We start from the raw sequence: 25,028 nt of genomic DNA on the forward strand, positions 1-25,028 counted from the left end.
TGCAGAAACAAGGTACAGGGGCACCAGGTTTTCTGTCTGAATGTGGTGGTGTGGGTGTCTGATGTCTGAGGTGAGACTCTTTAGCACACGATTGGGAAGTTCTCTTCATGTGCTCTACATCATGTTCCCGAACTCCCTTGTGGGACTCCCTTCCCGAACTCCTCCCATGGAAGGACCTTGTACTGCACTGACTCTGCAAGGAAAACAGCCAAGAGTCATGGAGGGGAAATGAAACTTTGCTGTTGTGGGCCTGTTAGTATTGAACTTGGTTAAAAAAAAAAAAATTGCTCTAAGAAAAACTGTTGATTTGTTCTTTTGCTGTTTCCCTCTGTTAGGGAAAAGAGGAAATGGATTACATTTAGAGGGTTGAATGAGCCCTGGAACTAGCTAGCAAAGACTATGGGAAACTACTTTTTGTATACTTGGAATGGGAGATTATTACTGACCCCCCTAGAGATTGTGTAATAATATGTGTCATCTAAATTAATTTTAGGGAGTCTTTCCAGGTCCTATGGAAAAGGCTGACAGGGGCACAAAGGGGAAGGAAGCAATGTGGTATCTTTTTGTGTTGCACCTACTTCCTTCTTTTCCAAAGGGCATTTTAATGCCAGACTGTAGTCTGTCCTATCTTTGTACTAGTCTCTTAGGTGGGCAGCTCTTGCTTACGAACTCACAAAGAGAAAATGGTTGTTCCATGTTATTGTTTGAGATACCAGTAATAGAAGCACCAGTGCAGAGGAATTTTCAATGAAGATTTTTGTCTTTTTCTCATTTTTGATAAAATTCCTCAACCAGAAAAACATTAATTTGGGATGAGTGAGCTGTCTTCTGATAGTCTAGTGTGCGTCATTGCTTAAAACCTGGTATGCTCACCAGAACTGTGCTTCAGCTAAATGGACATTTGCCCACTTTTTTCAGCAAAGATGAGGACTGGTAAGGCAGGAAAACAGCTTGTGTTAGCATGTATTGATTTCTGTCCTCAAATAAAAGTATGATTTTTGGAGAACTCATTAAGAGCATTCTCATATCAGCCAGGCCTTTCCTAGGGGACTTTATAAACTAAGGTTTAAATGGCATTGGCAAGTGAACATGGTCAGTCCTCTTTTTACTTGTACATTGACCCCTCATCTTGTTTGGTTAGGGTTGTGTCGTTTGAAAACAATAATGAAATTTACCATGACAATAAATGCCCAAACTTCCAGGATTTAAAGTTTTTTTAAAAACGGAAAACTAAAATTAAGCAACAAAAGAACAATAATGTATATTATAAAAGCAAATTAGAATACACCAATGGAGAAAATTTATGAATTATGACTATATTGTTCCTCATGTAAATGTCATTAAAATAAGTATTCCATTGAGAACCACCACCGATTTCTTATATTTTTCTTTGAAACTGAATCCAAATTGCCAAGAATCAATTGTGTTCTTTTTATAGAAGGTTTTAAGAAGGTATGTATGTGAGTAAATAAAGCCTATTAGCATAAACCAGGAAAAGATGCATTTGTAAGTTCTCATCGTGGGACTACTTCCTCAAGTCTGTTGTGTGTGTTTCTGTCCCAGGAAGGTCTGAATAAATACGTTAACTTCACTTTCACAAAGCACCTCAGACCCAAGACTGTCTATCGGTGGGAGCTTTCAGCCTTGGCTCAGTGATGTTAGTAAATAAAAAGTTTAAACTTGGATGTTTTAAGTGTGCTCATGACAGGTAAGCAGCTGTAGTGAAGGCAAATTCCACACTTAATTAGTACTTTAGAGGAACGATAATTGAAAAACAAGTAGGTTTAATGAACTTATTAGTTCTCATTTTTTGCAGTTGTATTTGGTGTTACATGACAAAAGTGGCACAATCTTGGACCTTATGTTACTGAGTACCTTTTATTCTGATATCAGGGTTTGTTTGTTTTAGGAAACAAACAGCTTGGTTTTAGTTTTTTAATTTTTTTCCTTTCCCCCAAACTTTAATTGCTTATTGTCAAAGGAGAAATTTCCTTTCTTCTAATGGTATTGTCCAAAACTATTACATTTCCTTTTAGCAAAGTCGTTTTTATAGTTCAGTGAAAGCTTTCTTGTGTCTTTAATAGAAAAGTCTTTATAGTTACCTTTGTTCTCTGACCTTCAGCTTTCTTGGGAAGATAATGATAGGAGATCTTGTCTCCGTAGCCTTTAACTACTTAGAATCATAGTGTTGGAAATGATCTTAGAGGTCATATAATCCAACCTTTCCTTTTTTTAGATGTGTCTTGAAAATATGTATGTTGTAGTGTTTAAAAACAGGATCTAATTATTTTTGGATCTTATCCTTAGAGCTGTTAAAGTACAAGACTCCCTCTGGGAGAAGCAATGTTTGTAATGTTTTTTTGTTGGAATTCTCTTCAAACTTCCTTATGCTAAATTGGTAAATGTTGCACTTTCCCATCATGTGGAGAGATGTAATTCCTTTCTATCTCTAATAAAGTTAGGAATTGTGTAAATTTCCCTTTTTACATGTTAAACTATTTGGGAGAATTATGGTGAGTCTCCTCAGAAGATGCAATTAAGTTTCCTCTTATGTCAATGTGAGCCCAGGTGGTTTTTCCCCCCTTTTTTGTTAATTCCATCATATTTTAAAAGCCAGTTAGTGAGAAATGTTTATAGAGGTGCTTCTCATTAATAGCCAAAAATCTAGAAACTGCTCACTAGAATGAATAAATAAATGGTGGTATAGTCATAAGTGAGGATTATTAAATTTTAGAACAAATTAAAAGTATCTCAACAATATGGATCAATCTCAGAAGCATGATGTTGAGTCAAAGATTCCAGATATAAATAGTATGTATCTTATGGTTCCATTTATATTAGATTCCAAAGTGGGCAATACCAATCCAAGTGTTAGAAGTTAGAATCTTGGTTCCCTGGGGAGGGAAGAGTGACTAGAGGGGACCCAAGGGAGCTTCTGGGGTTCAGGTGTGTGACTGTGTGATTTGAATTTCATTGCATGAGTGTATTTATTTTATAGAAATTCATGGAGTTTGTGCTCTTTTTCTCATATAAGTTATATTCAATAAAAAAGTATCCACTAAAAAAGTCAAGAGCTCTTTTTAAGTGGAAAATAATGTATCTACTGTATGTTTGTTTAGTTGGAGATGAGGGACAAAAAGCCAGGAAGAGCAAACAGGAAGCATTTCCAACACTGGAGACTGTGTTCACAAAACTTCAGCTCCTTTCATATTTTGATCAACATCAAGTGACGTCTCAGGTAGCCATTTTAAAAGCTGCTTTTTTTATGCATGTGGGCTATTCATATTCCCTTAAAAATCTTTTATTCAATATATGACTTGCATCTTAGTTGGTTTTTTTTTTTGAATTTTTTTTTCTTAGTTGGTTTTATAAGTATGTTTTTAAAGCATATTTGGTAATATCTCAGACTGTTGAATAGTTTGGTTTTAAGTGTCAGTTTATCTAAGAAGAATTCATTTTTGTCATGAAAGTAGTTTTACCTCACGATAATAATCAACAGTATTTTAAATAATTCCTAACACATACTTACATATTTACATTTTGGTCCTACATTGCTATTGACAGGGAGAAGGCTGTGGATGACTGAAATAAAATATTGTATAATTGAGAAGAAACAAAATCTGTTTCATTTTATAAATTCATTGACACTCAAGTAGATGTTGTTTGGAAATTAATTAGCATTTGTAATTCTACCTTTAGGATAATTAGGTCCAGATCATAATGACACCTCAGCTTATTTCTTGAAATTATGGTGTTAGACTGTAGAAGTTGTTGATTCATATATGGATTTGGTTTTTCTAGAAATGTTTTAATGTTTCTTCTAAGTGGGATCACATAAATTCAAATTTCTCATTTAAAAAATTAAAACAAAAAGTATTTGGAATATCAGACTTCTAATTATTTTCATCTTTTTTTTGCATAGATCTCTAATAATGTGCTGGAACAAATCACAAGCTTTGCATCAGGGACTTCTTATCACCTCCCTTTGGCTCATCATATTCAGCTCATCTTTGATCTCATGGAGCCAGCGCTGAACATCAATGGACTAATTGACTTCGCAATACAGGTGTCAGGGAGACCTTACTTTCATTTTTAGGAAAGCGCCTACTAGGCAGCATACAACCTAAAATGAGCCCCGTAGTGCATTTTTTAATAACTGAGACATTCGGAATCAACAGTATTCAACTAGCATTTTAATTGCAGCTGTGTTTTTAGTTTTCAATTCAATAATTATAATTGCTGCTAAAATATATAATAGTCATTTAAAAATGCTCTTAGGTTAAGAAAACCAGCAAAACCGTGTTACTTGTTTGTCCCACTGTATTTCTTATATACCATATTTGAGTTCATTTATTATTTTATTCATAAATAGAAATAAAACTTGGCTTCTATTGCTTATTCTGCTGGAGATATTAGCTTTGGTAATAACAAAATAATGATAACTTCCACTCATTTTCTTAAAGAGAAGGGAAAAAGAAGGAAATGAGAGGTGTGGCTATTCTCTGAAATTACACAGTCCAGAACTTGGGGCCACCATAAAGTTTTGGTAACTGTCTCAGTGCTGGGTACTTCCTGATTTCATGTATGTACTGTGATGTCTCAATAGAAGAAGAAATGTCTAATTTTGTAAAGGATTAAAAATAAAAAACAGTTTACATCACTAGGGTGTGTTTTCTGAGACTGGACTTTTACTTGCATATGGTCCTGGAACAGAATAAGAGGCAAGATCAAGTAGTATTCGAATGACTCAATATATCCATGATTTGTAAAAATTAATGTTTTTCCCATATGTTTTGGTAGCTGCCTTTTTATTCAGTCTTCTCTCCCGTTGTAGCTACTGAATGAACTGAGTGTGGTGGAAGCTGAACTGCTCCTGAAATCTTCCAGCCTGGCAGGAAGCTATACAACGGGCCTGTGCGTCTGCATCGTGGCTGTTCTCCGGCGGTACCACAGCTGTCTGATCCTGAACCCTGATCAGACAGCCCAGGTGTTTGAAGGGTTGGTATATAAAATATCATTATTGTTTTCCATGTCACAGAATGTTTACCTTATGAATTATTATGGTACTTTTAACAGGAAAAATAGTACCAGTATTTCTTTCAATAAAAAGATATAACAAAAGAGTACTTTTGCCAGAAAACACTAATCAGAGAAACATTTATCAAAACAGCATATAAGCATGGAAAAGTGTGCTCCTTAATAACGTATGGTTCCTTCCTGCCTGTCTGCCTTCCTTTCCTCCTCGTAGCCCCACACGTATTAGCCAGACATTCAGAGCGTGCTCTCATTTACACGATCCAGCATCATGGCTTGTGTGAATGGTGAATATGTGACAGCTTCTTCGTTCATGGAATTGCAGTTGGTATTTGGAGAATCCAACACCATATAAGCTTTGCTCACGTTGTCTTCTTAGAAATAACCTCTTCAATCTCCTTTTTTTAATGAATTAAATGTATCTTTTGACAAGAGTTAATCTAGAACAAATGACTTTCTTGATTCTTAGTCTTCCTTTGGTTTGTGTGAAATGCGGGCTAAGGTTTTCTCCACTACCAGTAGTTGTATTGGGCTAAGTAATTAGTATCCCCATTAGACACTGAGGTGACAGATTCCAAAGAAGTATAATGAGCTGTGAAAGAACCTGTATTAGCTCATTTCATCCACTGCAGACTCCTTTTTCCTGTATTTTATATTAAAAAGAAAAGACAACCTCCTTTACTTTTTCTTACATTTTTCTCTTGGACACAAAGGAAACATGGGGTTCTTTGGTTCCATAGCAATTTTTGCCATAAACTAGCACATGCAATCAATTTATACCATATTCTACAGGGGCATCCATTTGACAGCAGCTTTTGGGAGGAGAAGGAACTACTACTACATTAATTATACAGTTTACGTTATTAAGTAAAATCTGAAACATCCCAGATATTTTCAGGTGTGAGGAATAAACATCTTACAGTTCAGGAAATACAGAACTATTTCATAGCTATCAACTACCCTGTGAAGTTGAACAATTAGGACTGTTTTACAAGACGAGAAACTGAGACTCAGGCCTGTTAAGTTAAGTGTTTGGTGAAGCGATGTACCCACCACCACTTAACTAATAAATCTCCGGGATTGCTGAAAGTCTTTCTAACTGGAAGCTAATTCACACTGTTTGATTTATACCATACTTCTAAAAACTGTGTGGGAAATCCATCAATTGGTCATGAAATGAGCATAATGGGTTTTGGCAAGTATTTTTGTTTTTTTTCTTTTGAATTTATTTCAGTATTATTTATTTTGACATTTTAAATTAATGTTCTATTAAGTATTCATAAAATCATTTGATATTAATTTTCTTATATTTTTTGTTTTATCATACATAATAAGGCTAAGTATTTTCCCCTAAACTATTATTCTGTTCTTTTTTTTCTTTTCACTTACATGACTGAATATACTGGATCTCAAAGTAAAATGTTGTTCTCACTTCTAGCAAGTGAAAATAATTGAGGCCACACTGGCTGCTATATAGTGGATGCCTTGCAAACTCAAATGTTGGTTAATCACAAAATAATTCTTGGCTTCAGTTAAGTCTGGAAATTTTTTGTTTATCTAGTTAATAACTTGTTGAATTATTTACTTTTCTTCTTAATTGTGGGACACTTTTGTAATTAACAACTTTTATCAGCTACCTGGTGGCTCCCTCTGCTGATATCAGTTCACAGAGTTGGGATACTATACTGACATTTCTTTAGGTGGTTTCCTGGACTCCATCTCTGGTATTTGTGATTCCAGAGTCCTTCTCAGCCTTGATGTCCTAGGCTCCCTCCAGCTTCCTCGTGTCCCCTAAATAGGGGAGAGAGCTCTGAATTGTGAGTCTGGAGACCTAAGCTTTCCTCTTAGATCTTTGAACTAGCTCTTTGCCTGTGGGCAAGTTACTTCACCTTGCTGAGCCTCGGAGTCCTCTGTAAATGAGGGAGGTGAATCAGATGATTTCAAAAGCCCTTTTCAGTTTTAATAATCTGAGTCATCTGTGACACTATTGTGGTAGTACTGAACCCTGTAACAGAATACAGGATGGTTCTGGAATTAGACACACAAATAGGTGGATGGCCTACTAGTGTTTACTTCCTTCTGGATTCCATACAAGGTATTGGATGAACTTTTGTGTCACATGAACTATGACCAAAGACACCATCATTCTGATCTGAGGGAAAGGGCACAAATAGGAAGAATTAAATTCTTATCTAAGATGAACTACATTGAATTTACTTCTAGTTTGAATTAATTAAGTTCATGCCAGAAGCAGCCCATGATCTTGAAAATGGTTATCCCAGATCTACTGATTTGGAGAATTACTCCTTCACAAAGGAGTGGACTCTGGGATCTTTGCGAACTCCCTGAATTTGTGAATCTTTTTGATGAAGAGAGATTCTCTGTTATGTCTTTCCTCTTGTGGGCTAGCCTTAGCAGCTCAAATGGTGGATTCCTCCACACATACCTTCTGTATGGGGGAATTAATTTCATTTCTTGTTAATGGTATTTCTGAAATTTTTTTTAATACATAGTATTTCAATATTATAATAGAGAGCTGATGTTTTATTCAACCATTTACTGTTGCTATAATGATTAGTGTCAACAACCTGATACCTTTTTCTTACCCAAGTAATACATACTCTAAATGGTTCAGACAATAACATACATATTAACAAAATATGTGTCTCATTTTTTTCTTATATTTTTCTCCTCAGGTTGTGTGGTGTGGTAAAGCATGTTGTGAACCCCTCAGAATGTTCTTCCCCTGAAAGATGCATCTTAGCCTACCTCTACGATCTCTATGTGTCATGTAGTCACCTCAGAAGTAAATTTGGAGACCTCTTCAGGTGGGTAAAAGAAAATGAAAAGAATAAGACTAGACTTAGGCCTATATTTGTTAGTGGCCCAACCAATACTGTCATCCTTTTTAATAATGAAAGCTAATCATAATTATATCTGCCATAATTCATATTGAATTATATTTCCTTGTAGCTATAACCTATTATAGAACACTACGCATGTTTAGCTATGATTGCAATTTTGGGGCAAATTTGTGAGGAGATTTTCTATATTTTTACTTGGTGTCACCTCACTTAGACCAGTCTCCCTGATGTTTGCCTACTTCCTTTCTTACTGCCTTCACTTCTCCTCTTCCTTGACCATCCTATTTCAAATAGCATCATTGACTCTCTGTCATTCCCTGAATCTTAGCACTTTCTACCCCCACAGGTACACTGGTGCTGGGAAATACATATTTAATGTTATTTTGGGGAAATTTAGATTAGATGTTATAGGTAGGGAGATGAGATGGTAGTAGTTAGCGAAATAAATGTGGAATCTAGAAGGAGGTAAGGAAAGAACAGTCAATTTTGGTTTTCTTTGTTCTCTCATACTTTCCATCCAGTTTGTCCATAAAATTTATACAGCCTATGAGTTCTGCCTTCCAGGCAAAGCTAGAATCTGGCCATTCTTCACTGCCTTGTTACTACCACTATGGGTCATGCCTTAGTTGGACCATTTCAGTTTAAGAGTTCTTCTAACTGCTTTCTTGGCTTGTTCTCTTGACCCTTGAGCATATTCTCAACATACCTACTGAAGTCATCCTTTTAAAACAAGAATAATGTGGAAATTTTCCAGTGGCTTCTCATCTACTCAGAATAAAATCCAAAGACCGTACCTAGCTGTCAGGTCTTCTCTTCTATCTCTTTCCCTCTGTTGACTCCATCCTAACCACATGGATCTCCTTACGGGTCTTCAGACACTGTAAGCCCACTCCTATCTGGGGGCTTTTGTGCTGCGGTTACCTCTCTTACAACACTTTTCCCCACTTATTTGTGTGCTAATACCCATAGTACCTTCATGGCTGTACCTCCCTGGTCACCCTATTTTAAATAGCACCCCAATCCCCTGCCATTTTCTGAATCAGCACTTGCTTCCCCTGGTACATTATATATTTATTTGTGGCCTGGCTCCTTCCTAGAATGTAAGCTTTTATTTTCTTCACTGCTATATTCCAGTACCTTAAAGAGTATCTGCAAAATACTCTAAATCAATAAAAGATAGAAATATATACATCAAAAAAGTCATGGTATTTTTACTGATGGGGAAAAGTGTGAAAGTGTGTCATCATCAAATGAGCTAGGTTTCAAAATAATCCCTTGCAGAACATCTGAGCAGGTCTTAGGGAACATCTTTCCACAGAGATGATGTAATTATAATGATACCCTGTATTCTTATGTTAGAGAGCTTTCAGTGTCATGTACAGTTTTCAGAGAACTTTCTTGAACATGATTTGGTTCTTAAAACAGCCCTATTTTTAATAGTGACCTTCCCAAGAAAGCCCCCTAGCCCATTTGACCCCTGATGTTCCTGAAGGTTAGTACAAGTACATGAAATAAATGAACTCAGTAATGTACACTGGATGTGGAGACGTAGGAGACCACCAGAGAACTGAGGGATTCCTTAGGATCTGTCCAGGGGTACATCGCGGGAAGGGACACTGTCATGTTTCCTCTACTAAGGAAATGGAAGAAAATTGCAGCTCTGCCAGAAAACCCTAAGTCAGGCAGTATTTGTAGTCTGGGATTAAGAAAAATGGTCAAACAAAAGCATGATCTCCAGAGAGATTTCTATTAGTGTGCTAATAAAACAGTTTTAATAACTGGACCTGAAACACCACCTATCAGGTTACATAAGAGGAACGTTTTGGGGAGATAAGCACTGGTCACGTCTGCCCTTGACTGAGCGACTGCTGTGTGCCCAGCACTGTGCTGGGGGTTTTCCATCAGCACCTGCAATCCTCCCAACAACCCAGGGAGTAGAAATGACTTTTCCTATCAACAAGTGATTGTTCCTCATGATAAATTAACATGTGATGAAACCTAGATTTGATCAGAGTCATTTTTGGCCTCACAGTGTGTTACTTTCTTTTCTGTATCAGGGTTTTCTGATACAGGCAACTTCAGAAGGAAAATGTCTGAGTTGTTTCCTTAATTCCCATATGTGGGCAATAGATACTAGTAAGAATTAGTGAATGACCTAGATGGAAGCTCTTTATTAAAACACAGAAGCTCTTCCAGAAACAGTGTAAGAAATGAAACAGAAAGCTCAGGAATGAAGAGTAAGGAACCTTCACCATGAGCCACAGAATTCACAAAAACCATGCAATCCAGGCTGGAGGCAGCAGAGAGAAGTCACTGTACTGAACAAAAGTGGAGGCTGAGTCCTTTAAGTTAAGAAAGAAAAGCAGAATTTCTTTGATTTGTAAAGACAGAGTTGAATGGATTGGTAGGATTAAGTAGTAAGTTGAATAAAGAAGAGAGAATGCTTTACTGTTCCCAGAAGTCAGTTTCATTAAAATGACACAGGCATTAGAAAGTGGAGGGAATAAGCGAAGAGTAAAATTTGCTTTTGTTTCATTTTTAGGGGACAGAGAAAGAAATTAAGAACTATTGCTAAATGAGAATGAATGAAAAGTTGAGTAGACAGTGTGGCAAGAGTTAAGACAGGAGAAAGGGAGATGTTCAAAAACACTGGGGACTATATAACATCCATCATTTTGAGCAAGTCATACTCCAGATTTCAAATATGTATCTTTTCAGTAACCACTGACAAGTTTTTACATACATTGTATGCAAGAAAGATAGTATAGAAGACTGTAATTACTGCCATTAGTGGGTGACTTTATTTAGTCTTCTCCGTTAGATTGGTAATGTTCCCAAGCATTATTTGGCCCTTCTTTAGTTTACCTGGGATAACTTCTTAAGCATTCAAGTTCAGTACACCTACTGTGAGGCTCAGGAATCTTCATTTTTAACAAACACCCCAGAAATGATTGTGAAAGAGGAGATCTGAAGCCACATTTTGGTAAACATTTAACTGAACAATCTCTGTTTCTTAAAGCAGATGCCTAAGTCAATAGTTTAGAATAAAGAGTTAATGTGCCTTTTCATTTTTGAGGAAATCATTTCTGGCTACAGTTTATATAGATGCAAAAGATCAGGGGTTAAAAAAAAAGCAAAGTGTTGCCTTAATCACAAGTAAAATTGCCAAACAAAACTTAATGTGAAAGAAAAAGACTTTCTGCTGTGTTAAAAGCCTTATTGAACAGAGAAAGCCAGTATTCCTTCAGGGATTTGCTCTCCACAGCAAATGAGCAAGAATAGCTAAGTGTATGTGAACTTGAGCTTTGAAATCAGATCATTCTTTAGCCTCATCTGCAGAGCAGGACTGGAAGAGATTCATTTGTTCTATTCCCTTTACTTCAATATTCTGTATCTTACTTAGATGTAACTCATTGAAACATGAACTGTTTTCATATGATAAACCACTTTTCAAATTTTCTTACTACAACTGAGAAACGCAAAATAAGTTTTTAAGAATGACATAATACCTTCACTCTCATAGAATTTGTACATTGTATATCCTCCTACGAGATTGTAAGCTCCCTAAAGGGAGCCTCTCTTTTGCACAGCTGTACCACAGTGACCAGAGCAGCCTTAGCACTGAACCTCCACTGCACACATTGTACCTAGCAGAGCAGTTTCCCAAGATGAATAATTAGAACTAAAACACCAATTTTTTCCTTATGTATAACCTAATCCATTTTTATTCTTGAGTAATAACATTTCCTAACCACTCTTCAGACAGTTGTTTAAAGCCGTAGTAAGTGCTTTTGTTTTTAGAGCATGTAAAATGTAGATGAAAATAATTAAGACTAGTAACCAAATTTTGCTCTTGTTTTGTTCTTCCCCCATTCAGCAACTATTTATTGAGCCACTTTGCTCAGTGATGATTATCAAGTTGGAATCAAAAACTTAAAATCTGAATCTTCTCTGGGAATACACTACAGTTGCTGCCATTTAATCTGTCCTTCAGTGAAATAACTTTCTGATTATTGTAGTTGTGTTTTGTCTTGTAATTCTTCTCCTTGTAACCTCAGTAGTGCCTGTTCAAAAGTTAAGCAAACCATATATAACAACGTGATGCCTGCAAATTCTAACTTGCGATGGGATCCAGACTTCATGATGGATTTTATTGAGAATCCTTCAGCCCGTAGCATCAACTACTCCATGTTGGGAAAGATCCTAAATGACAATGCAGCCAATCGGTATAGCTTCGTCTGCAATACTCTCATGAATGTATGTATGGGCCACCAGGATGCCGGCAGGTAGGCTGGGTTACCCCGGAATTCACAACACAGAGTTGTTGCCTCAGAGCTACTTTGAAATTAACATCATTAGTAATTGCCTAGGCTGACAGTGCCATATTGTCTCCATTTTTTGTTCCCCCTCATATTCTTCAATTCTGAATTTACCTCTGCTTTATACTATGATTTCCTTAACATGATAGATGTTGCTGTCTTACTGCTTTGGCATGAGATGCTTTATATATAATCTATAAGTCATCTATCCATTTACAAAGACATGTATAATGAAAATACAAATAAAGAATACCTGTGTTTTGAAAACAGTGTATTTAGGCCTACGTAAATTACATGGTGTCTTAACATTTTTTGATGCCCTTAAAAAATGTAAATTTAAAGTCAGATTTGTTCACAGAACTCAAAATATGTTAATTGACATCTGTACTGATTATTTGTTGCTCAGTAGCACTTAATATTAGAAAACATTTGAAGCCATTTATCTTTGTTCTTTTCCAAGTTCTATTAGGCCATTTAATAAGTGGTTCTTTATTATATCCGTGAATCTAACAAATGAGTGACTTGTTCAATGATGTGAAATATCCGTTCATTAAACATATCACATGTGAGTATTTCTCTTGTTTCACTTTCTGCTGTGTTTTTCTTCTTTCTAGGATTAATGACATAGCCAATTTCTCCTCTGAGCTGACAGCTTGCTGCACCGTTCTCAGTTCAGAATGGCTGGGAGTTCTGAAGGCTCTTTGTTGTTCTTCAAATCATGTGTGGGGATTTAATGATGTACTTTGCACTGTAGATGTAAGTTTTCTTTTTCATTTGAAAACTTTATCATGCAGTTAAAATGCTAGTAATTTTTTTAATTGACTCAACCCTTAACTGAAATGTAAAATATTTTTTTCCTTAGTCAAAGATGTAGGATTAGAGAAAAAAATTAAGTAAGCATGGGACATCCTACAATAGATTAGAAATTATCTACTAATAGTACCATGAAAATTAAGAAAATGTGAAATAGAAATAAATGATAAAAAAACCTAAGAAAAATATATTTTTCTTTCCTTCCCTTTCCAAAAGCTATGAACCATAGTGTGGTTGCCAGGTATTAAATAAATGGAAAAAAAAAAGAAAATTTAAATAAAATAGATGGCTTAGTCTACAACCAAGATGTGAAGAATTCCCATATTTGTTAGCTGAGATTTCATATATATGGTCTACACAGCTGTTTGTAGTTTCTACTTAGAGCCTTGGGTTCCTCATGGCACAGAATATAACTTAACTTAAAGCAGTTTACATTCTGAAGAGAGACACCTTGTTTTTTTTAAGATCAAAAGTGCACTCTAAGGAAATAGGTCTTGTTTGTGTTGCAAAAGAATGTCCTGGCCCAGATTCACTGGGGTGTCTGGTCCCATTGATTATGTCTGGAAGGTGCTAAAGAGTTACCCATTATCTATCCCCAATCCCCTCGAATATCGTGTTACATCCATAATGTGTGAATTTCTTATAACTCCTTCTTGATTTTTCATCTATTTCTGCATTTCACTTCTCCAGGTAATCCATGTTTTATTTTAGTCTTGAAGAACTGAACACTTAAAAAGTGTTTCTCAGTTGAGGGGTTACTTTCCAGTTGTGGTACTCAGGACAGGGTAGGCAATCCTACTCCATTCTGTGGGTACCTAAGATCTTATACGTATAAAACACATCTGTGGCCTGCTTTTCCAAGCAGAAAAGATCCACATTTTTATTTTTTTTATTTAGGAGTCAGAAATTTTCAGAATTGTTTTTAAAGGTAATTTAATTATATTACGGAATCATTATTAGTTATCCCTGAAAGAAAATTCAAATCATTAATAAGGCTTGTTTTTCAGTTAAGGGAAACTTCTTCTTGTCCCTTGCTTCCTAATGGTCTTACCTTTAAGTGACAGATTATACTGCATTCTGCTAAAGCATTTTCTTTTGCCACATCTTTTAGGAATTTCCTGATTTTGCTTTTTGTTCTTTTGTTTTTCAATTATATATGATCAAGGTCAAATTCAGTATTTTCTCACAGCACTGGGATGTGGGTAAACCTCATTCTTTGTCTTATGAATTGGAAATAGTCCTGGACGATAATAGCTATAAGTTCTCATTTCATTCTGTTGGTTCATTTTGGGATTTGAGATCTTACTGATATTGCCGACATTCTCTTAGATATTATTTAGGTATTAATCTTAGATATTATTTAGGGTGTTAGGTATTAAAACATGTCAATATTTTTCTTGAAGGTGAGTGACCTTTCATTCCATGATTCATTAGCTACTTTCATTGCTATTCTGATAGCACGACAGTGTTTTTCCCTGGAGGACGTCGTGCAGCACGTCGCACTTCCCTCTCTCCTAGCCGCAGGTGAGGCAGCACCCAGGAAGGGCATCTCTTATGTGCCCATTGTCCTGGTGGGATGGTTACTAACTTCTGAAATGTAGTGAGAGTCGTGTTTAAGGGTACATGCGTTGGGCAGTGGTGTGGCATCAAGGTAAAGAGGATGGAGTCATAAATGTTCTATACAACGTACTACAGATCCCTGTGGAAAAGGTTAGAAACTATTTTATTTATACCTATTTTTAAGGAAGTACTCGGATTTCTCAGAGAAGCATAGCCAGTACCTTACTTTTTTGCCGTAAAGAGCATTTATTTTAAGTATTCAAGAAAACGTAGCTTATGAGAAAACCTGAAGACATGTTCTTGAATATGTAAGGAAACTTGCCATTATAGTGACTCTGTGGCATCTTATTACACTGATGGACAGTGACTTCAGTGGGGTATGGGGGGGAGTTGATAATATGGGTGAATGTAGTAACCACATTGTTTTTCATGTGAAATCTTCATAAGAGTGTATATCAATGATACCTTAATAAAAAAAAAGAAAAAGAAAGCTTGTGTTTAAAATCCCTCTTTCCTAGCTTGTGGTGATGCAGATGCCGAGCCTGGGGCAAGAATGACATGCCGACTCCTGCTTCATCTCTTCCGAGCTCCTCAGGCCTGCCTATTACCTCAAGCTACCGGTGAGCTGACAGCTAACAAACCTCTGATTGCATTTTCATGTGGAGCTTTAGGTTCTAACGTGACCAAGTAGGCTGTCCCTTCTGTACTTCACGTCCTCATTTTGGGGGGCTTGCTGCAGAGGTGATGAAGGAGCACAATGATGTCATTGAAAGGACTGCCAGCACTTTCCTGTATGTTAATCAGGATATATTGAGAAACTCAAATCAAGAGTTAATAAGCAATAAAAATACTTTTGCCCTTAGGCTAAGCCATGCTGGCGGGCAGCATTATCTTCTAACATAACCGTTTACTCACGACATCCTAGCAGCTTAGGGCAATGGTGATTCATTTTTGCTTTTACTGAGGTAAAAGGAATAAGGTAAGAATTTAGGGGCCTTAGTGAAGTCTATTCCCAAAGATCATTTTCATATAGGGGTGTGTGTGGGATGTGTGTATGTGTGTGTGAAAATCAGCATAAGTAGATGAAAGTCCTACTATGATTTTTATGATACGTATAAAGAGCAAAGACACTCTTATAAAAGTTAAAAAGAAAAGGAGAAGTTATACTGGCAATGTTTCTTAGCGAATACATGCAGCATCAATTAAAGCCAACTAATGGCAGGTAAGCACTCACAGCCTAACAAAGGCCCTGCTGGCTGTAAATGGTTACAGAAGATTGTTAATGGTGGTGATAAGACTATTAAAGGCTTGTTGTTATTCTCATAGGCAAACCTTTCCCTGGAATCAGATCGTCTTGTGACAGACACCTTTTAGCTGCTGCTCACAACAGCATTGAAGTGGGAGCTGTGTTTGCTGTCTTAAAAGCAATTATGATGCTTGGTAAGACTATCCTGGCACTGAGCTCAGTTGAATACCAGAAACAAAGGCAGAATAATTTGTATTCAGGTTTAATTTTATTTAATAATATAAGAAACATGTTTTTTGTTCTTCTGGAAAAATTAGTTGGCTTTTTCCAAGTCCAAGTTCAGTTAGACTCTGAGGAGTCTGTATCTTATGTACAATTCTGGGGGAATTTAAATATAATACTTTTTTGTGGCATGTTAACTGTAGGATATCTCATTCTGATGTGAAATAGATCCTTCGGCCCACAGGGTGGTTTTATCTTAATTTATTGGCATAAGTCAAACTTTGTGATGGACACAGATAGACACGGTGATCCAAAGGTTTAAACTTTTTTTATATTCTAGGAATAGAACACCAGAAAACTTGGGTTTTAATCTTAGTATTTTCTGTTTCTGTTGTAAGCCTGAACAAGTTTATAACCTTCATCCTTAGTTTTTTTAGGAATCAGATGATAATTGCAATGATTTTGGTATTATTGATAAATCAACATTAGCACGCACAGTTTTTTTTTCCATTTAATTCAAAATGTCCAAGCTTTCCTCCTCTTTATTGGTATATAAATATATTCCTGGAGTGGTAGTACTTTTCTGTTCATTTAGTGTAATACTCTTAGACACTTTTATTCTATAAATCATTTAGGGTTTGAATGTGCAGGATATCTTGGGTTCACACTGCCTAATTCCAACTTTGGGTACCCACTTTTGGCTTTGACTAAACAAAATCTGTCTTTCATGTTCTGGAAAAGTTCCCTTTGGTTAGAATAGAAATTACTGAGTTGGATAGGAATCATTTTAGATAGTCTTAAAGAACATGCTTGAGGATATACACTGTCCCTATTTACTCCAGTTTGAGAAGTGTTGTTTGGTGATAATGAAGAAGGGTAACAGTTTTTATAAAACAAACTATTCAAAGTTTGCCTAAAAAAAATACACAAACATATACACACACACACATACATACACACACACACATACAGTTTTTAATTTTTATAGTAGTTTAATTTGTGCAGAAATGGTTGTGTAATTCACTAAAAGTTGGAGAAAGCATGTGTGTGTATATGCACATTTCTGTATTTGTAAATACATATATATATATGCGCATGAAAGAGCCATGTGGAGGGCCACAGCCTCTCCCCTGATCTTAGGAGCTTGTTGTATTATACAGTCAACATTAAGTGCACATTTCAGTAAGTAAAATTTCCATGCTCTGATGATGTTTGGAAGGATTATGGCTGGTCAGTCTACTTAATAAATAAATGTAGGGGCGTTGAAATCAAGGACTTCCTTTTTTTTCAATCTCTCTAATATCCATTAGTGAAACTAAATAAAAAGGTTTTCAATAAACCAACGCTGGAAGTGCGAAGGCGTTAAGTGATAGCATTGAATGGCAGAATCCAAGATGAATGTGATCTAGGTACTGGCCTCTTCATTTGCAGGACTGGTCCGATTCCATGTAAAATTTGCCAACCTCTTTAAATACCAAACAATCATATTTTAAAATCCATGCATAGCCACCAGTTCATTTGTCTCTGATTGCCTCTCTATGACCTTTTTAATTGTGCTCAGTTCTTGGTAGGTGGGGTTCGTGAGGTCTGAGAAGTCCGGATCAGGCCAGTTGATTGTCAGCAGAGTCCTGACCAGGCAGCCACTGAACACTCTTTTCTATTTGTTCTCATGTCTGTAGAAGGTTCTGGTACAGCCTCCCATATCTCCTCTGTTAATGCTAACATCTGAGCTGAATTAGGATTCCCTAGTCTGGGACTGGCAGAGGTGTTGGTTCCTTTGGTTTTGTTTTGCAAGTTTTAATTTATCTATCTCAACATGTCCTGACCAGTATTCTGTCAGGTCCTGTCCATCAGGATCTATTTTGAGTTTGGGAGATAAGACTGTCTATAGAATTTGGTTTCTAATTTCTGTAGTAGTTAAAGTGAAGGTATACAAATCATTGTTTATATCACAAAAGGCTGGAGAAAGCATGCTAAATTTTGGTACATAGAATTTAGTTTTTCTTTCAGCTCCTGAAGAGCTCTGTTGAATTAAATAAACTCCTGTGGGTGAAGTTGCTACTTTTTCTATGTGTGCTTTAATGAGAAGTGTAGGATAATATCTAATAAGATATTGATGAGTTGAAATGTATTGCTAATTCCTCCCCTTTTATTAACAATTTTATAAGTAAATTATCACTAAGACATTCTGATTTTTAAGCTTTTTTCAGCAGAGTCAAAACTTGTTCTTGATTGACCTATGGGGTTTTAAAAGATTTTTCACACTGATCTGGGCTTGGTTTTGCTCAGTGGGCAGTGAGGACCTCCTCTAAATTCATTTGTTGGTTCCAGGAAAATTTCTTAAGGCCTACAATCCTTGTGGGGGAATGGGCAAAAGTTTGGAGGCTCTGCTGTCATTTGGCAATCCTTAGTACCACATTATGTTATTCTCTCACTTTTAAAATATGACAGTTGTTTGTCACAGCTAGAGAAGATTTCTTATTTACAGCTATTTAGACATTCTGCTTTGTGTTTTCCTCAAAACTTTGTTAAGAGGAAAGCACTTTTCTTAGCTTAATTTTACTGAGTTTATTAAAGATTGATTAGGTGAGGTTTTCTAATTTGGATGTTTACAGAAGAAAGTGAAAGACATGGGTTATTCAATGAATGCCCTATTTTCCAGGGCTTCCTTAGTATGCATTGCCCTTTTCCATTCCCAGGGAAATAAATCTCTCTTGTCAAGAAGTTGATAGTAAGGTGGGCTAAGGCAAAACTTTTCTCTTGACCTATGGATAGAAAATAAGTCATTGTAAGAGAAGAAATGGAAAAGGGACATCTAGAAGGGTGAGTAACCCTTTTTTTTCCTTGTTTGTGAATCAAATGAATTTGAATACATTCATGCTTGAAATATTGGTGAAATCAATGTGCTGTGATAATTAAGTGTGGCTTATAATGGCCTGCCAAGTTTGGTGGAAGCATTCTTAATTCTGTAAACAAAATAAGGAATGAGTCTTGAACTTGCTTTTTTTCTGTGGCTGATGAGACTTCTCTGGGTTCTCTCCTTGATCCTCTTGATCATTCTCTCTCGCTGAACAACTGACTATGCGACAGTGATACCATTCACGTATTTTGAATCCCCGAAGGTTTGCCTCATTTACTTCTCAAATATTTGACTCTATTTTGAACTTCTGTGATTTTGCTTTTGTGATTCTATTATTTAGGAGATGCCAAAATTGGCAGTAACAATGTCAGCTCTTTAAAGAACGATGACTTCACCATGAGGGGTTTACGTCGTGATGGGAATGCAGATGATATCTGGGCTGCCTCACAAAATTCAAAATCCTGTGGGAAAAGCATTTCCATAGAAACAGCCAATTTAAGAGAATATGCAAGATACGTCCTGAGGACTATCTGTCAGCAGGTATTTTTCAGATTTAATTTGCCTTTAACTTTGAATAACTGTTCTGTTGGAGGGAGATACTCGCTATTGTTGGAAACCTACACATGGGTGATCCTTTCCTTCCTTCTATCTTGAAATAATGCCAAATTCACTTGAAAGTTGCAATATTAATTTTAAAACTCTCATATACCCTTTATATAGACTCACTAATTTTTTACATTTTGCTCCATTTGACTTATAATTGTTTCTGTGTGTGAATGTGGATGCAAATGCTTTTTAATAAATTTTGCTGAACTTTTTGAGAGTAGAATACATACATTATACTCCTTTAATAGTTCAGTGTTTACTTATTAACATAAACCAAAATACAGTTAATCAAAAATCAGGACATTTAGCATTGGTAGAGTAATTTTTTCTCACCTATAGGCCACATTCCAGTTTTGTCAATTGTCCCAATAACGTTGGATTTGTCTGAAGTTTCCTGTAGTTATGAATTCCTGGCCAAGATACTATGGAAGTAGTGTGTTCTTCTCAGGTAATCCCATCTGAAGGCATGTAACATCCATTTGCATTTCACTGATGCTGATCATTTTGACCAAGCCATCTCCTTTGTGTGGCTTGAAGATTTCTCTACTACCTAGTTCACATTTTTTCCCCTTACAATTAGTAAGTGGTCTTTGGGAAGATACTTCAAGAAATGCAAATATTCTCTTCCTCATCAAACCACATTATAATATAATTATCAGTTTGCATTCTACTCTAAGGAAAGCCTATCCTTATTTATTTTTCATTCATTTATTCATTTAATTAATTAGTGAATTAATTTATTTCCCATGTGGGTTATAACATACTGTCCTTAGTTATTTTCATGTTCAAATTATCCCACATTTGTCTAGTGGGAATCTTCCTGTGCTGGCTCTTGTGTTATTCTGACATGTCTACATTTTTTTTCTTTTTAAGTATTTTCTTATTTTCTAGAACATTTTGTACTTCTTGCCCCAGACCTGAAATTACTCACTACTTCAGGGAACTCTGGTACAAGTTAGAGGATGATACTTAGGAACCAACATCTGGGCATTATTTGTGTTCAGTGCTATGGACAATATGCATTGATTGCTGTTAGTCTTTTCAGCAGACAGAGCTAGGAAAAGCATACATCCATGTACCTAAATGTGTGTGTACCATAATGACTTTATACTGATTATACAGATAACTCCAATTTCAGCCCAATCCCTCAGTGTTCTTTGCATTCCTCCACTTCCCTATTAATGTTGACTTCTTCCACAGTAAGAACTCTGGCTCCCAGTAACATTAACCATTTACTCATTTGCTTAATTCTACAATACACCTGAAATAGTTTGACAATTGCTTCACCTATACTCTAGAAAAACAAACCCTGCTAAAAAGACTTGAAGATGTGTATGTAGTTCTTTTTTCCTCAGGGACTTACAGTATTGTGTTAAAAGTCATTTGGACTTGTTCTTTCAGTGTGGATATATTACACATTTTACATAGAATTGATTTCACTTATTTGTGTTTGCATTCAGTTTAGATTTGTCTTTCCCCCAGCTCTGTCTTTAGAGGAGCATGCTTCCAAAAGTCAGCTACACGAAAAGGTGTTCTCAGAGGTGTATCCTCCCTCTGTTAGCCTTTCTACCCTGTGTCCCTCCCTGCCCTAGGCAATTAGTTTCATTCTTGTTCTGTTTATCTTGCCTTTTATTTTACATTTCTCCTTTCTTATAAAAAAAAAAATCATGACATACCATATAAATTATTTCCCACCTTGCTATAGACGTAATGTTGACAGTCATGCTTTTATTAAAATGTATTGTAACAGTGGTAAAAGTTTGCCTAATAGCCATATATTGAGAGGTGCTTAATACATTGGTCTCCAGCATGAGTGCATGTTGGAATCACTGGCCTGGGGTGGGGGAATATTTTTGATGCCTAAAAGAAATTACTGATACCTTTGCCCCAACACCTAGTAATATTTTAATTGTTTTACTGTGGGGCCTGAGCATAGGAATTAAATAAGCTCCTCAGGTAATTTTAATGGAGAGCCAGCATTGAGTCATAGTTGTAGTAAAAAATAGGCTCCAACTGAGACAGGTCTGGGTTCAAATAGGGCTTTGTTACTGTCAATTATTTCTTACCCCATTCCGCATAATAGTTTGCCTTTGAAAAAATGATGATGAAAGTTTTAGGAGTTCAGGGCAATTAGCCATATGCATCGATAGCTTAACTTTTTGCTGTAGTCCTTGACCCAGCAATTCTATTTGTATGATACTATCTTCAGAAAATAATTGTACAGAAAATAGATGTTCACAAATATTTATTTATAATAATATTATTCATAATGATATAAAAAAGGAAGACAGTCTCCCAAATGTTTTACTCTATTCAGTGGAATATAGTCTAATGCATTATATAAAAATTATAAAGACCTGTCGTAATACAGAACCATTACCATTATTTAGCAAGTTAAAGAAAATGATTATAGAACAGTACCTAGAACAAGGTCTCATTTTCCAATTGTGAAAATATATACCAATATTTTCTTTATCTTTGCTTTCTTTTTTCTGCATATCTATTTTCTAAAGTTTTCTTTAACCAGGGTTCCACTTTGTATTTTTAAGAAGTCAAAATACTAAGAATTTTGCTTTTAAAACTTGTACCACTTACTTTTGTCCTGTAATATTTTTTAAATTGGAAGATTCCTGTCTGCTTTATATTCCATTGTGTGCCATGAATTTAGTATATGTTGCATACACTTACAGAAAGTCTCTGCCTGTCATTCTGACTGCCATGTTATTTTTTAGGAATGGGTAGGAGAACATTGCTTAAAAGAACCTGAAAGATTATGCACAGACAAAGAACTTATATTGGACCCTGTGCTTTCAAATATGCAAGCACAGAAATTACTGCAGCTTATCTGTTATCCCCATGGCATTAAAGAGTGTACTGAGGGGGACAACCTGCAGAGACAGCACATTAAGCGCATTCTGCAGGTGAGTGATAATAGGCTAAATACTGTATTTCTGTCATTTGAAATGTTCATTGTGCTCTTAACAAGAGTTTACTGTCTCCTTCTTTGTCATTGTTAATTCTTGACTTCAGTCTTATTTTTATTCTCCTGTTTTAGTTTCTGTGCAATTGCCAGACTTTATTGCTGGTATCCATAGTTACTGCCAAGTGTATGTAATCATTATATAAATATTGGTATTTCAAGTCACTACTGTATATGAGAAATAAGCTTTGGAGGAGAGACTGTCTTAAATATACTTTACAAAAAATACTGAAATCGTTTTGGAATGGGTTGCTTAGATAAACAGATTTTGGAGAAGAACTGCTTATTTCCAGGCCTGGCTGAGTGAGGCACATTATTCTAATGTTACTTTATATTTCTCTGTGTCTACAATGAATACAGGTAATAGACTTAAGTCTTTTGATCCATATAAATTCCTCTATTATGTATGATTATTCTACCCTTTCTTGAGAGAGGAAATACTGGAAGGAATTACTATTTTTAAAGACATGTGCAGTATTCTTAATGTGCCAATTCTTCCCAGAATCTTGAGCAGTGGACATTGAGGCAGTCCTGGCTCGAACTTCAGTTAATGATCAAACAGTGCTTGAAGGACCCTGTGAGTATATATTGAAAGCATGAATGTGTATAAAATTTTATGAAAAGCAAAACACATAGATGTTTGAGAATAAAGTAAAACGTGTGCTAGTTTTCTTATGTCTAATGCTAGGGGTCTGGTTCAGTGGCTGAAATGAATAACTTACTGGACAATATTGCAAAGGCAACAATAGAGGTATTCCAGCAGTCTGCCGACTTGAACAATAACTCTTCTAATTCTGGTATGGGCCTCTTCAACCCAAATGGGATTGGAAGTACTGATACAACTAGCACGAGACAGAATGGAATAAAGACGTTTCTAAGGTATTTCTTCTGTAGTTTTATTGGGCTGTCATTACTTTTTCATAAATAAAAACAGTATATTTTTATGTGCATAATGCATTTGTTTTTCATAAAGCTGCAGGAATGTGAAGAAAATAATTACTTGTAAGTGTCAATTCATTGTTTAATAATACATTAAAGGGCAATATGTCTGGGGTAGGTGATATTTTAGTGTTCTAAGTATTAGGTTAACCAGGTCCAGACTCCTTGGGGTCTGTGACACACAGGATGGATTAATTTCTTTAGTTTCCCCTTAGGCTACTCTGCCATGGAATTTATTATATAGGAAACACTTTTCCTGCCATCTTTATTAATTATGTCAGTTTTGGACAAATGATAATCATGAAAGGCAGATTGGCTTGTATTCCATAATGTGGGTGTATAGTGTATTTTAAAACTTGGAAAATTGGTTATTGGTATGCTTAAACATGGTCAGAACATTTCATATCTTAACCATGATAAAAAAAAAGTGTATTTCTTATTGGACAAAAAGACTATTACTAATCAGAGAGCCAGAATCATAGAAAAACCTTCTATAAATTAAAAAAGTTTAGTTATATCCTCCTAGAACCCCACCTTTTATTGCTTTCCATAAGCATGAGTGAAAAATTATGTTTAAATATCTGGTATTTGGCGCAAAGAAGCTAATACAGAAATAAAAGAAAATTCCAGAATAATTGGTATGTCTTGTGCATAAAAGTTGCCCACTGGATTTTCTGTTACAACTGAGAGCAGAGAAAAGGAATGTCTCTTTGGGCCTAACACCTGTTTCTGGATTTTAGTTCCTCTGAACGCAGGGGTGTGTGGCTGGTGGCCCCCCTAATTGCCAGGCTGCCAACGTCTGTGCAAGGAAGAGTGTTGAAAGCTGCTGGGGAAGAGCTAGAGAAGGGGCAGCACTTGGGCTCTTCTTCAAAAAAGGAAAGAGACAGACAAAAACAGAAAAGGTATGACTTGAAGTTGGTTTTTTTGTATGAGGGTTTAAAGAATGATTGAAAAAATCTCATATCCTATAAGCATGCACAATCACTGTACCCACAGTCCACTGAAATTTCATTTTTAAACAGAATTGAAAACATTCTTTTAGGCAAGGCTCTGTTCCTAAAAAGTTCCAGTTTATAGTATTTAGTACACTAGTTCTCATTCCTGCCTTTATACCCAAATCACTGCTGAACTGTTAAAAATACTAAGCCCTACTTCAGACCTACTGAATCAGATCTGGATAAATCCTTGGTGACTGCAGTCTACATTTAGTTATTTTTAATTGTTTAAATTACTTAATGTATTTATGTTTAAAATATGTAGAATTATTTATATAGTACTGTCATGTTGAACCCTGCAATAGTTACTGATATTTTTAACATTTAGGAATCTTGTTCTAGACTAGATTATTAAAATTTATAAGCCACTGTTTAATGTTTTTTATTTATTTTGTGCCCTAGAAAAGATTTCAGATAATCATATTGGAAACCAACTCTGTCATTGAGAATGATCAAAACCACACTCTAATGTGAAAAATAATGAATTTAGCACCCCAGGAGTAGAAGAAAATAGTGATAATTTCTTCCATCTTTAAAAAATTCTGAATATAATAGTTTTCTTATTTCCTAATTAATGATATTTTAGTAGC

The 25,028-nt window shown here is 35.8% G+C and overlaps 2 protein-coding genes across 5 annotated transcripts in view; one reads left to right on the forward strand and one right to left on the reverse strand.

The window, feature by feature from the left end:
* MED12L (mediator complex subunit 12L) overlaps nt 1–25,028 on the forward strand; it is a 326,362-nt gene that overhangs the window by 254,366 nt on the left and 46,968 nt on the right. The window contains 14 exon segments of the mRNA XM_057499138.1: nt 3,120–3,238; nt 3,923–4,066; nt 4,835–4,998; nt 7,731–7,862; nt 11,957–12,184; nt 12,832–12,973; nt 14,434–14,554; nt 15,109–15,210; nt 15,917–16,030; nt 19,259–19,458; nt 22,257–22,445; nt 23,007–23,081; nt 23,193–23,383; nt 24,184–24,345. Of these exon segments, the coding sequence (XP_057355121.1) occupies nt 3,120–3,238; nt 3,923–4,066; nt 4,835–4,998; nt 7,731–7,862; nt 11,957–12,184; nt 12,832–12,973; nt 14,434–14,554; nt 15,109–15,210; nt 15,917–16,030; nt 19,259–19,458; nt 22,257–22,445; nt 23,007–23,081; nt 23,193–23,383; nt 24,184–24,345 (2,083 nt within the window).
* The window catches only part of P2RY12 (purinergic receptor P2Y12), a 44,273-nt gene that overhangs the window by 13,609 nt on the left and 5,636 nt on the right, over nt 1–25,028 (reverse strand). The gene's annotated exons all lie outside the window — the stretch shown is intronic.

Source organism: Manis pentadactyla, chromosome 1 (genome assembly GCF_030020395.1).
Source record: "Manis pentadactyla isolate mManPen7 chromosome 1, mManPen7.hap1, whole genome shotgun sequence".
NCBI lineage: Eukaryota > Metazoa > Chordata > Mammalia > Pholidota > Manidae > Manis > Manis pentadactyla.